This window comes from Heloderma suspectum, chromosome 2 (genome assembly GCF_057233095.1).
Source record: "Heloderma suspectum isolate Gila_16-S chromosome 2, 16-S_ref, whole genome shotgun sequence".
Taxonomy (NCBI): domain Eukaryota; kingdom Metazoa; phylum Chordata; class Lepidosauria; order Squamata; family Helodermatidae; genus Heloderma; species Heloderma suspectum.
Window position 1 is genome coordinate 63,326,700 of NC_139459.1, and position 14,362 is coordinate 63,341,061.

The 14,362-nt window shown below is 41.2% G+C and overlaps 1 protein-coding gene across 40 annotated transcripts in view; it reads left to right on the forward strand.

The window, feature by feature from the left end:
• CAST (calpastatin) overlaps nt 1-14,362 on the forward strand; it is an 86,058-nt gene that overhangs the window by 29,282 nt on the left and 42,414 nt on the right. For 25 of the 40 annotated variants that reach the window (XR_014787660.1, XR_014787661.1, XR_014787662.1 and 22 more), the window contains exon 4: nt 12,816-12,875. Coding sequence is in view for 32 of the 40 variants with exons in the window: in XM_084833706.1 (XP_084689832.1) it covers nt 12,816-12,875 (60 nt within the window). In the remaining 8 variants the exon portion in view is untranslated. Of the gene's footprint in view, nt 1-4,161; nt 4,350-12,815; nt 12,876-14,362 lie in introns of those variants that run through there. The other 15 variants (XR_014787666.1, XM_084833726.1, XM_084833731.1 and 12 more) reach the window with 2 other exon arrangements.

Below are 14,362 nucleotides of genomic sequence, written 5' to 3' on the forward strand. Positions count from 1 at the left end.
CAGATGCACCTGCATTTCAGAAACAAGCCTCATTGAGCACAATGGGAGTTACTTCTGAGTAGACACACACATGCTTGTGCTGGGAAAGGGGTGGGGGGAGAACACAAAGAAGGAAACCAGCCCCCATTGTAACCCACAGGATCTCTATAAGGAAGCTGTGAAGTACTTCCTAAGGCAATTAATCAGAGCCTTGAGATCCCACTTGGTCACTTAATCGCACTTAAGGAATTGGGCTTTAAAGTGTGCCATTTCAATTGAGAGGGAATGTCTGTAAGTTCTGATGTGGACATTCAAAGGCAAGCCTCATTAATGCACGGGATCTTTATAAGGAAACTGTGAAGCAGTATGGCCTAAGGCAGTGGATCGGAGGCTCGAGATCACGCTTAATCGCATTTAAGGAAATGGGCTTTGATATGTGCCATGTCAGTTGAGGGCTTCTCTGTTATTTCTGTGGTCATTGAGAGGGCAAGCCTCATTCAGCACAATGGGAGGAAACACCCCTTGCCTGAGGTCATGGTGAAAGGCTCATGCCTAGGCAGGACTAGCATACCCGAGCTAAATGTGAGGGTTGGGGCATACAACAACTATACCGGGAAGAACCTGACATAAGGAAAAGAATCAGATTTTAAGCAGTCTCAGGAAATCTGGTTTTTCCCTGATAAGCTCCGGGGTGGCTGCTGGATGGCCGCGACGCCATGTATCCCTAATGACCTCAACACGCAACTGGTTTGGAGTAAATCACTGAGGGAAGGTTACAACAGCTGGAACTGTTTAGCTTGAAATATGGGGAGTAAGGGGAGACATAATAGAGGTGTATAAAATTATGCATGGTGTGCAGTATATGGATAGGGAGACATTTTTTATCCCTCTCTCATAATACTAGAACCCAGGGTCATCCCATGCAGCTGATTGCTGGGAAGTTCAGGACAGATAAAAGGAAGGACTTCTTCACACAAAACATAATTAAACTATGGGATTCGCTACCACAAGATGTAGTGATGGCTACCAATTTTAATGGCTTTAAAAGGGGGTTAGTCAAATTCCTAAAGGAGAAGGCTATCAATGGCTACTAGTCCTGATGGCTATATGCTACTTCCAGTATCAGAGGCAGTATGCCCATGTACACCAGTTGCTGGGGAACATGGGCAGGCGGGTGCTGTTATGCTTAAGATACTGCTTGTGGGTTTCTCGTGAGGAGCTGGTTGGCCACTGTGTGAACAGAATGCTGGACTAGATACACCCTTGGTCTGTTCCAGCTTGGCTCTGTTTATGTTCTTGTGTGTGAGAATACGCTGCACTGAGATAATTTTTGCAGTCTTGAATCCTAATATAAAACATACATAGATGTGCAGCTATCTTTTATGAGTCACTCCCTGTACAGGACAGGATAGTTGCCCCTTCTTTTTTCTCCCATACAAGAATGCCATGGACACATTAGTCTAGCTATTAACATACAGATCATATATTAGGAACTGAGGACAAGAGTAAACACTATAATTCTACTCATTAAAATAACCACTTAACAAAACTCGTTCTGGGCTTAATATGTGGTTTGTTGTGATATTAGGTTAAACCACAGAAATGGTTTTGTTGCCCAAGGACTATATACAGTTCACCCAAAGACTAGTGGCATTTTGGCTATAAACTACATTGGAATGGATAGTACCTATATTGGGGAAACATGTTTTAAATTTTGTGCTCAGGCAGTCAACTTCTATCCAGTTTAGCTGCAACAGCATGAGCAGAGGTTATGATGCTGTAGTTGAGCAAGCCTACTAAAACTGGGAAGTGGTGCAGAGTTTTGCATTATGATACATGGGTTAAGCTATTACAGTTGGCGGGATTAGTATTAAATTCCAAACCTAAGATTTCTTTAGTGTTGCTACTTAGAGATACTTTATGATTTGTGTACAAAGACCTGATGCTGATCACACGCCTCACTTTACTGTTCCACCCCTAACATAACTTTACAAATACTCAAGACAGCTTTGCTACCTATCTGCCTAATTCCATATTCTATTTAAATTTAGCATGCTTCTTAGCCTGTTTGACTGAACAGGAACGCACCTTCCTATATTATTTCTTTTAGGGTGCAATCCTATGTTTTTTTAGACAGAAAAAAGTCCTACAACTCCTAGCATTCCCCAACCAGCGTAGGACTTTCTTCTGTCTAAACATGCATAGGATTGCATCCTTAATTTTGTATGGAGTCTTCAGAAATTTAGCTCAGGTTTTAATGTAGCTTGTTCAGTGTTTAGCTGTTTTACATCTATTGCTGTACAGAAGAAGGCAACATGCAGGAAAGGGGAGTTAACATACAAACTTGCCATCTTTGATCCACCCTTTAAAATAATATCTACCTCTACCTTGACTGACAGCAGCTCTCTAGCACTGTGGACAGAGTTCTTTGCCAGCCCTTCTAGCTAATATTGTTTTATCCGGAGATTTCTGGGATTGACTCTTGGACCTTTTGCATTCTGTCACTGAGCTGTAGACCCTCCCTATTTGTATATTACACAAATTCCGATGGCTGTTTGCACATCATGTTAAACCATAGTTTAGCATGTCAAGAATGAGCCTAGGTGAGCCTTGGACATGCAGGCTCCCCCCTCTACTTCACTTCTCTGGTGCAGCTGTGAGGAAAAGATGGGAAACTTTAACTTCCAGTTAGCATTAACCACAGTTTAGTGTGTGGTACATACCCTAAACTATGGCTATTTTAAAGAATTATGTATTATTACTTTTATATCCTACCTTTTTTTCTTCTTGCAAGGAACCCAAGTCAGCTTACACAGTCCTCCCTTTTTCTATTTTATCCTCATGACAACCCTGTGAAGTAGGTTAGGCTGAGAGTCAGTGACTGGCCCAAAGTCACCCATGAGCTTCATGGCCAAGTGGGAACTAGAACCCAGATATCCTGAGTCCCAGTCCAACACTCTGAACACTACACCACACTGGCTCTCTGTGTTACCTATGGTTTGTTTAAACAAGTCAGCTTCATCACGCATGACTTGTTTTAAACACAGCTGGGCCCACTTTAGGCTTATTGAGGCAGCCTCCTCAGGTAACTGACTTTGGGTGTCAGGAAAAGGCAGCGAACTGTTAGTTGTGGTGGTTGCATTTTTCCCTTCCTCAGTAGGGAAGGGGCAGATGTGTTAAATATTGAAGATGATATGTTTGTGTGTTTAATATTTTTCCTTGATGTTACACTACTATAATAAATCTTGGTCTAATTGAATCCAACACATTCTGTTCAGCAATAAAGTATTGTTGGCAAAAGGGAATGCTACACAGAATTGCTCTATAGACAGTAAAATGTCTTATTGTTAGTGTATTCAATTTAAGTACAATATTTTTTTAAAATGTAGTGATCTTTCCTTGTGCATTCTGGATTGAGATAAATTAAATATCCAAGAAATTCAAAATATGCAAAAAATATTTTTCTTTAAATATCCAGGATACCTGTTTTAAAAGGCATTAGGCATATTGATGGTGATGGTGGTTTTATACAATAGTATTAGTGTGTTCAATGTTTCTTTAGATTTAAGGCAAGAAAGGGTAATATTATGAGGAGTTTGTAAAATTTTTGTGCTGAATAAGTAGGAGATGTCAAGAACTGATTTAATTGTTTATGTGATGCTGCTTTCTACAACCTGTGCTCTCTAGATATTTTTGACTTCAACTCCTATCAGACACAGCCAGCATGGCCAGTGATCAGGAATTCTGGGAGTTATAATCCGAAATATCTGGAGGGCACTAAGTTGGGGAAGCTTGGTGTAATATATTCATAAGTGCTAGGTGAGGTGTGGCGTTGGTCTACCTGCTCTATTCCTCCCACTTGTGAAAAAGCGAATGAGTTGCAAATCATTTATTAGTATCCCCACTTGAAGCTCTCTAATTGCCTTGCATAACTTAGCTAAGTTCCGAAAATATAGTGGCCTCAATAAATCCTGGTGATTCAGCAATACTGGTATCTAGGATCAATTTTGTCCGTTGCTTTCTTGTACTATAAGCCACTGAGGTGAAATATGCACATCTGACTTGGGCAGAACTTCCTGATCTGTTTTGGCTACGCTAGCTGTTGCCTGGCTTTCCCCGCTTTTCTTGCGAGGATCTGTATTTAAATAAATATTCATAGGGAGGTGGAGCCACGAAGCCTGCAGGCAGAGGGTGTTCGGAGGATGCGCTGTTAGGGTTTGGTCGTGTTGTCCTCAAACGTTTGGCCTGGGCCGTGTTAAACTGAAACTATGGACAGAACGGATATAAACTGAAATGAAAACAAGCTTGTGATAAGTATCCACGTGGTCTGCTTATCTAGAACTTGGGAAGGAATATACCAGGTCCGTGGAGTGAGTACTGTTTTTTTCCTGGATGCTTTCGTTACTGTCAGAATGTTGAGCTAATTACGTAGTTCCTGCTTTCTTCTTTGAGCCTGTACTTCTCTATCCTGCAGAAACATGAGCTCTGAATTAGTTTGTAATGTGCTTAATAAGTGGGCTGAAGCATTCCTGGAGTTACAGGGTTCATAGTAAATCATTATTCATATATAATAAATAAAATAATGTATCTGTCTTGTGTCTGTCATTTCTAGCCATAACAGGAGTAGCCTTTTCCACAAGGGGCTACTGATTATTCTGTGTACGTTTCTCAGAAAAAGTTTTATTAAAGCAGTGGCTCGTAACATCTTAGCAAAATCTTTAAAGGAGAGTAAGATCTCTGTAGCTTTAAGTGTAGTGATGGTCAAACTGTTTATTAAGTTAAGCTGACTATCAGAAGCCCACGCTTCCAGCTTACAAACTTGGTGTGTCATTGCTGACTGTCTCTTCACTGTATATTTGAAAATTGTGTGTTCAGGGTGTGGTGATCTGTAAAGCAGGATATCTTTCTTTGTTGAGGCATGCCTAGGTAACTATTGTTCCTTCCAATACACAGGTGGTGCTTTTTATGCATTTGTTACAGTGAAGTTGAATGTTAAAGCTGTTACAAACAATAGCAGGGACATGTTTTTTCTAAATTATAAATAATGGTATCTTTTTCCTCACTGTTTTAATAAACATTTTCAATAATGAGGTTTAGAGTTAATTGATTTTTAGGCTTCAGCCCTAAAAACAGTTACCTGGAAGTATCTATCATTGAACTCAATGTAATTTAGTTCTAAGTAGACATGCATAGGACTGTGCTGTCAAACACAAATACAGTACCTCTGATGGCATTCAAATGGCTTCTTTGCCATAATTTCCCCGCTTGGGTGGGTTGAATGTCATAATTGCAGGATGTTGAGTGCAGGATGATCTCTGAGTGGATGGACTTTATTGAATGTATCCTTTGTTGTAGTGGAAAATCTTCATAACCCATATTTATACTGAGCAGGTTAAAGAAGCAGTTTACATAATTTGTTTCTAAGGTCAAATAAGTGTGTGTGTTTTAATGCACTGCAAGCCATTATATAAAATTGTGTCAATTTTGTAGAGATTAAAATGAGTAAACTTGAGGGAGAAACTTCATCAGAGGCAGTCATACCTTTCTTCAGACTGAAGGATGACTTATATTCTTGTCTCTAGCAATAGTATGTTTAATAATTAGAGGATATCGGCTTGTATTACTTCATTTAATGTATTTCTTAGCCATCTTTTGAGACTGCAGTAACTTTGTGTCACAATGGATGCAGCCTGAAACATTTTCTGAAGATGCCAGAGCTGTATCCTGTATCACAAATTTAAAAACCTAAAGTGCTGGATTGTACCAAAGGCCTATCTAGTCCTACATTATATTTTGATGGAAGCTAATGAGATGCCCTTGGAGGCTCACCAGCAGGGCATGAGCACAATAGCCCTCTCCATCTAGTTTCTTTGGTTTTTGCAATTTTTAATCACAAAACAAAATAAAAACCTTTAAAGCTTAAGTACTTCATAAATGTAGGAATAAATTCCACTGAACTCAGTGAAAATTATTTCCGAGTAAACTTGAATCGGATTGTGCTATAAGTTAGTAATATGTAAGGCCCAATGGAGTGTTTTAAGTCACAACTAAATTCTTTCATTGATTTCTGTAGGACAAAATCTCAACAGTCAGCAGTTTGATTAGGGCCCATATTCTGAAATTCTTGGCTTGGATCAGAAGTTCTTGTGACTGAAGCTGTGTTCACAGGATACTCCCACAGGAGGAAGAGAGGGGAGGCAATTCTCACTGATTCCTCCTTCCCTCTGCTGCCCCCTGAAAAGCTGCTCTGGAGGCTTGGGGGACCCTCCAGAACAGCGTGGGAAGTGGTACAGAGGGCTGCCAGGGGAAACTCAGTGAAAATCACGGCTTCCCTTCCTTGTGGGAGCCTCTGCTGGATCTCAGTCCCTTCCATGCACGGAACACTCTGAATCCATCCCCCTGTGTTCTTAACAGTGATGTGGGGCGGAAATGTTTGCATTTCATAATTTCATAAGCAGTGCTGGCTCCAGGTTTTTGAGGGCCCTTGAGCAAGACTCAGTGGGCCCCCTCCTTCAGTGAGTCTACCTGCTCACCACCATTGTCACTAGCTGTTATTGCTCCTCCTGTTCCTATCATTGGTGCTACTTGCTTGCTTGACAGGCAAAAAGCCTGAGAGCAAGCAGCCAATGGCAACTACTGCTCCTCCTTCTCACCACCACCATTGTCAGGGCCAGAGGAAGAGTTAGGTAAACAAGCAGGTTGCACTGGTGAAGAGGAGGAGCAGACCCATGGGGCTGTTGTTAGTGGGCCCCTGCTGGGGTGCGGGCCCTTGGCAAATGCCCAACTATGCCTACCCGTGACGCCTGCCCTCTTCATTAATAACAACATGTGGATGCCAATTGCAAATACAATATTAGGCAAGCTTCACAGTTTCAAAGTTGTAATTATTTTTTTCCCCAGATGATTACTCCTAGCAAATATGAGAGAGAATACACAAATGTCATTGAAATACAGATATCTCTCAGTGTGAAATAGAACAGATAGTCACAGTGAAATTGAAGGTGCCCCAACAACCTCAGTGGAAGAGAGTTGAATGCAGTTGAAATTGATGAGTGGTTGTCAGCATATCATACACAGTTCTTTGGGTTGCTAAAATTAATTATTGTATCAGCAGTTTTCAGTACTTTTTTGTCCGTCCCCCTTCAATTTAAACATTGTGAGGAAAGTACATGCTATTATTGTCTTTAAATGTTTACAGATATTCTAGTAAAGATGTCTTCATAAGTGTCTCAGAGAACCAGTGTGGTGTAATGGTTACAGTGTTGGACTAGGACTTGGGAGACCTGGGTTCTAGTCCCCACTTGGCCGTGAAGCTCACTGGGTAACTTCGGGCCAATCACTGACTCTCAGCCTAACCTACCTGGCAGGGTTATTGTGAGGATAAAATAGAGAGGGGGAGGACAATGTAAGCTGACTGGGGACCAGAAGTTCTAACTCTTGGGAGTCCTTCTGCAGGCTACAGTAATAACACTGAAAGGCTTTCTTCCTCTCGCTTTTACTGCACATTAGTGAGTTAAGTGGACATGGTATTTATTAACAGGGATTAAGAAAAATAAGCTCACACAAGCTGGATTTTTCTTTTAAAAAGAATAAAAGTTTAAGAAGCCAAAGAGGGCAGCAATAGGAATCCCCCCCTCTGCATTCTAGCTGTGTGTAGCAAAGTGCTTGAGTTAGACTGTGATCGCGATGAGGAGCAAAGTCATAAGCCTCTGCTCCCCATGCACAGCATTTCTGATAAGGATTGCCTTTGCTAAATGCCTGTAACTAGCTAAAGGAGAAGTGAAGATGTAGGAACATACTATATATTTTACAGATTGTCTGCTTTCTGATGTTACCATGAGAAACTTGCTTACTCCATGCCAAGTTTTCACTCCTGCTGCGTATTTGAAATCTGAATTCTCTCTCTTTTTTCAATGCAGCCAGTTACAGAGAGGTCACTAGGCAGCATATTGTTCCTGTATTTTAACTGGGTGTGCCTCCCTCCTAAACATGCTACAATCTCTCCAAGTTCTGTTTGGCTATGAATCATTCAGCTATTGTTGGTTACCAGGCAACACTTTCATATTTGCTTCTAGGCCCAAACATGTTGAAGTAGTGGACAAAACTTTGCTTGTTAATGGACTGACATGGTGGCAAAAAGAGATATTTTTAACAACCAAATTTAAAGCTTCTTGATAAATATTAGTAGAGCTGATTTCAAGCATCCTGTATAGTATCTTGCTGTACAGGCAATTAAAAAGAAGCCACTGCAATCTTGGGTATTTACATTGTCCCTTTTCACAATCCTTGGTTATTGCTTTGACAGTTTGACAGAGCAGGAGTATATATGCCAGGCTCTGCAACCAATTTATTTATTTATTTATTTATTTCTATACCACCCAATAGCCGAGGCTCTTTGGGTAGTTCACAATAATTCATAAAAATAAATACAAAAACTACAATGTTATAATACAACATTATAATAAGATGTCCAATTTTTTAAGATACAAAATATAAAACAAATAAATAGCTAAAAAAAATTCAATTCACAATTTCAATTGCGGATGTGTTCAAGACAGCCGATAAGTGCCCCATCATATGCTATTAAATGGCTGGGCAGAGAGGCCAGTCTTAACCTGGCACTGAAAAGATGACAGCGTTGGCACCAGGCAGGCCTCAGTGGAGAGCTCATTCCACAGTCAGGGGGCCATCACTGAGATGGCCCTCTTCCTTGTTCCCACGTTCCAAGCCTCCCACAGAGGAGGCACTCAGGAGAAGGCCCTTGATGTTGATTGTTGTGTCTGGGTAGGTTCATGTTGGGAGAGGCATTCCATCAGGTATTGTAGTCCTGAGTCGTGTAAGGCTCTATAGGTTAAAATCAGCACCTTGAATTGGGCTCAGAAGCATACAGGCAGCCAATGCAAGTGGGCCAGAATTGTTCTTATGTGCTCAGATCTTCTGGTCCCAGTTATTAATCTGGCTGCTGCATTTTGCACAAGCTGCAGCTTCTGAATAGTCTTCAAGGGCAGCCCCATATAGAATGCATTGCAGTAATCTGTAACTACTGCAGTAAACCAGAGAGCTTCGACTATTGGGCAGGAAGAAATGAAATAAATAAGTCTAACCTGGAGATTACCAGAGCATAGGTGACTGAAACCAGGTTATCCCTGTTTAAAACAATAGCAACTGAAAATGTATAGTATCTGGTTTGCATGCAATGGTGGTAAATTGTGGGTTAATTAACCCACAATTTGCAGTGTCGCATGCCATGCATATGTCACTCCCACTTTGAATGTGCAACCTCTGATCGACCCAATTGTAGGTTGCTGTGTGACATGTGAACCCAGACACTACGGGTTGTTCGTGGGTAAAGCAACCCAAAGTTACCCTACAACATCCACTTGGGCTAGTAGCTTGCTTCCCTGTGTCCTGGAATCTGAACTGCCTGAACCCTGCCTGGTCTCTGCTGAGGCTTGACAGAGATACACTTTGTGTGGGACAGGTATGAAACTTTCCTATAAGAGTGGTATGTTCTCATAAGGGTGGTGGTGTGCTCTTCTAGATATAAATCTATTAATATGCATGTTTACTACATGACAATAATTAATGTGACTAAGGAGGGGTGGAACAGATACTTTCCAGTCCTGTATTAAGAAGGAAGATAACTTTATACAAGTAATTTGATTGTGCTTAGCTGACTTGCTGTAGAATGAAAGTATGTTCTTACTGTCTAGCATTTACTTGCTGGAGGCAGATGGAAGATGCGGTCAAATTTAGATGTTTAGTGAAGGCCTTGTGACTTGATACTCGGAAATTAGTGAAATTGAGTCAGTCACTGCTGAAACTCCTGAACAAATACCCTTGAGTATGTAGAATGTGTGTGCCAGGTTTTATGCAATGAAGGCACAAAGGTTTATTTTTCTAATTAGGTAACGTAGACATTTTAAATAAAGTATTCAGTGTAATCCCCCCACAGTTGTAAAGCTCCCTTAGTTTGGACTCATCAAGTTTTGGGTTTTGGCTGCTATCAAAAGATTTGTAATGCTCTCTTCAGGCTGGTTTTGGAAGGCTTGGGTTGTTTTACAACAATTTTAATAGCATAATGACTTCTGAATTCTAACCACAAATAAAGCTTCAGTTTGGGTACATCATTAACCGACATACTGAAGGCAGGCAGGTGGGAATCCTGATGACATAATTTTTAAACTGGTTTGTAAGCCTGTAATTGCTTACATTTATTCTTTCATTTATCCTAAGTCAAAAAAAGAGATATTTGGCTATATTATTATTATTATTATTATTCATTTTTATACCACCCTCTGGGCAGTTCACAACAATTCATCAAAATAAATACAAAAACTGCAACATTATAAACATTATAATAAAACATGGTCTTTTTTTAAGATACAAATTTAAAACAATTAAATACCTAAAAATAATTTCAATTCACAATTTCAATAGCAGACCTGTTCAAGACAGCCGACATAAGTGCCCCATCATATACTGTTAAATGGCTGGGTATAGAGGACAATCTTAACCTGGCACTCAGAAGGAGGCCCCAGGTGTTGGTTGTTGTGTCTGGGTAGGTTCATGTTGGGAGAGGCTTTCCTTAGGTATTGTGGTCGCGAGTCGTGTAAGGCTTTATAGGTTAAAACCAGCACTTTGAATCGGACTTGGAAGGATATAGGCAGCCAGAACGGGTCTTACGTGCTCAGACTTTCTGGTCCCAGTTATTAATCTGGCTGCTGTATTTTGCAGAAGCTGCAACTTCTGAACAGTTTCCAAGGGCAGCCCCATATAGAGTGCATTGCAGTAATCTAACCTGGATATTACCAGAGCATAGATGACTGAAACCAGGTTATCCCTGTCCAGATAGGGGAGTAGCTGGGCCACCAGCTGAAGCTGGTAGAAGGCACTCTGAGCCACTGAGGCCACCTGAGCCTCAAGTGGTAGAGATGGCTCCAGGAGAACCCTCAAGCTACAAACTTGCTCCTTCGAGAAGAGTGCAGTCTCATCCAGAACAGGTTGAACACCCACCATCCAGTCAAAAGAACTACCCACTAACAGTATCTCAGTCTTTTCTTCAGTTTATTAGCCCTCATCCAGTCCATTATCGCAGCCAGTCTAACCAAATCTTTCATATATTTCATTTTATTGGATATTTATAATCCACTTTTCTTTCTGAAAGAAACCCAAAGCAGCTAATAGAAAAAAATAACGATACATCAATGTCAAGTGATTCTGGGTGATAAGTATCCTGTCATCAGTTCGTTTATACCATATTTCCCTCTGAACTTCTGAGCATACTACATCTTTGTTTAATCTCTTTATGATTCTTTGGTTTGTTAGTTGCCTGTGTATTGAAATAAAACTCTCCTTCCTCTGTGTGTCGAGTGAAACTTTTACATTGAGAGCCTTTCTACATGAGGCTGTTATTGTGTGCTCATGATTCCATAGGAGTTTGTGGATCCTTTACATGGAAATCCTCCAGAGCCTCTCCCATGCTTTGTAACCATTCTTGTGGTCTTTTTCCTAACAAGGAAAGTGTGGTATTTTTCTGAATGACAATATAGAATCCTATTTGCCCAATTCCGCGGTACCACAGTGCCACCTAGTAGTTGTGTAATGGAACATATAGAAAGGCAGAGAAAGACACACACACACACCCTGGAAAAAACACATGTAACAGAGCAAATCTTAATCCCTCAAAGAATCTGGAAGCAGAAGCCTTGATAAAGGTGCAGGTTAAAAGCCTCATATAGAAACTGAGTTCCCTGCTTACCGGGGAGCCGTCATTGTGAGTGTGCACAGGTCCTGTGGCAGGAAAGGAAGGGAGCCGGCAAGAGCCCGTACCGCAGCAGCAGTGCCTCCCTGCGGCCTGATAGCACTGAGCCAATTGAAAGGCTGATTGGCTCTGCTGGTGTGTGGCTGCGAGGAGACGAGCTAAATGGGAACAGTGGCAGGCAGTTTCCTCTCTGGTCCGCCTGGGCTCATAAAAGACCGGGGCCTCATGTGTTGGCTAGCGCCATTGCTGTTGCCAGCTTCCCCACCCACCCACACCTGGTAATAGTAGATCTTGCAGTGGACAGAAGTCAGTCGCCAGTTAATGGGCCTGGGAAGGAATTTTACCTGCCTTCTAATTGGCAAGGAAGTGGTGGGGGGAGCAGGGTTTTCTCCTTCCTCATTGCAAGAGTAGTCCATGTCTAAATGTTGAGCTATTTGCATGCTCACTTGGTAGAATTGTACTGGTTATGTCACAACTTTGTGGGGCATGATAGGCATTGGGCTGGATCAGTTTGGGAGGGAAAGCGGGATTGGGCTCCCTGCTTTCTTGTGGTGGGATCCCCTTAAGGGTCCTGGGTGGGTGTGGCACCAAGACCAGGACAGCATGGTGGCTGCAAGCATACCACATTCAGGGTGGAGGAAAGGGTTCACGGTATTAGTCTGCGCTGTGGTGGGCCTCTGACCCTTTCACCCATCACCAACGCTCCTGGCAGGCAGGCCAGGAAGGAAAATTGGACAGCAGTTAGGTTGCTCAGTGGCAGACTGCCTCCGCCAATCCCATTCAAAATCAATGAAGTTGTGGCCAATTTAATGATGCATTTAAGTTGGTGTCTGTGGTTTGTTCCTTTCATTTGCTGCATGGACACAATTAGACGTTGCGCCACACAAAAGCCCTGGGAGAGAAATCTGCATTCCTATCTGTCACTGAACAAAGCCATCAAGCTCAGTAGGGCCCAATGAGCTTTACGATACAGTTGTGTATCTCACTTGCTCTATTGGTGTGAATTTTTGAAAATTTACTATTATTACTTATGGTAGATAATTAATTTATGCATTTTTGCACTTTAATGCAGACCCAGTCTTCTTCCACTGTTGCCCCAAAGACACCTACTATGAAGCCTTCTGAAACAAAGGTATATCTTCTCAATTGGGTGGAAACTCCCTCCGCCTGATTTTTGGGGATCCCCCCTCACACACCATAGCTCGCTCCATTCATCAGGGTCTCCTGGCTATCTGCATAGCATTTTCACAAGGGTGGAGGGGCTGCCCTAGGAAGGAGGGAGCATGGAAGTCCAGTTCTGCCAGCTAAGTTGATCCAGCTTAAATTTGGAACCAACCCTTGGTCTGGAAGATGGTATGTTTCACCAAACTCCACTTATCAAGTTTCTGGCAGTCATTCTTAAGAACTATTGTGTATGAGAAAGCATTTCTAGCAGGTTAACTACATATGAACAAAACTATTTTATTGTCCTATTATTTTGCGTGTATGATTGCTGCCCCATAATTATAGGCCCAAATACTGTTTTGGGTTTTTATATTGTGATTCTACAAGTGCACAGTCAGAGCAATAGGATATATATATATGCTACTGGAATTATTCCATATGTTTTAAGATCACAGCTACTGATGAAGGTGGAAGCTGAAGTTGTTTAGCACTAAATATATTTTAAAACTACTCTGTTGTTAGTCTGTCTTTCTCATATATAGGAATTCCATATTGTAGTTTGCAACACATAATCTAAGTGAATAAATTTTGCAATAAAGGGGAGTATTTAGAAACATGGCTGTGTTTTTCACAGTGCCTTCCTGAATATAATATTCTACTTGATAATTTGTAGCAGCTTTAAAAATCTCCAATTACTTCAGTAGATTTTTTAAAAGATCTGTGAAATATTGTAGTTCACCAGTTATATTCATATCTTAGGTGGATGGGCCCAGTGCAAAGCACATAGCCGAGACATGTCAAATTGTATATGGTCTATATTGTTTAGTTCCTATTAACTTGCTTACTAGACAGTCATGAATAATTTTCTTGTAAGGCAGGATTTTCATGACTTGTAAATGTATTTGTCATTCTGTGCTTCCTGAATCTAATTATAAGCCAGAGTCTGAGTTATTCCTACGCTCTTTACTTGTGCCAGTCTTCATGTGGTTGGCACTTCATGTGGTTGGCACTCAATTAAATCTCAGCGGGCTGGACCCTCAGAAATGTTCTGTCATTTTCTTGTAAGCAGAGTAGAAGAGTAATCTTGCTCTTTAGTAAATATGTACATATACATGAGTTGTTCATATCAATTCTCTCTAGAGGTTGCTTAATGTAGGAAGAAATGGAGCAAATGAGGAATGTAGGGGGTTGCTCTATAAGAGAGTTGAAGGCTAGGTTAGTTTGCCTGGATCTTCCTGCTGGGGAGTTACTTTATTAAGGAGAGCAGTACTCTGAACTCAGAGGCTCATATTTGTTAGGGAAGACATGATTGAAAATCCTCCTTCATTGCTATAGATTGCAGGAAGTGAGCATTTAATTCTATTGCTTCCCTGTTAGCATCTGTTTGCTCCAATAATTGCTTTGCTGCCTAGCCCAGAAGTGGATCTCTTCACATTAGGGTGGAAACAGGTATTT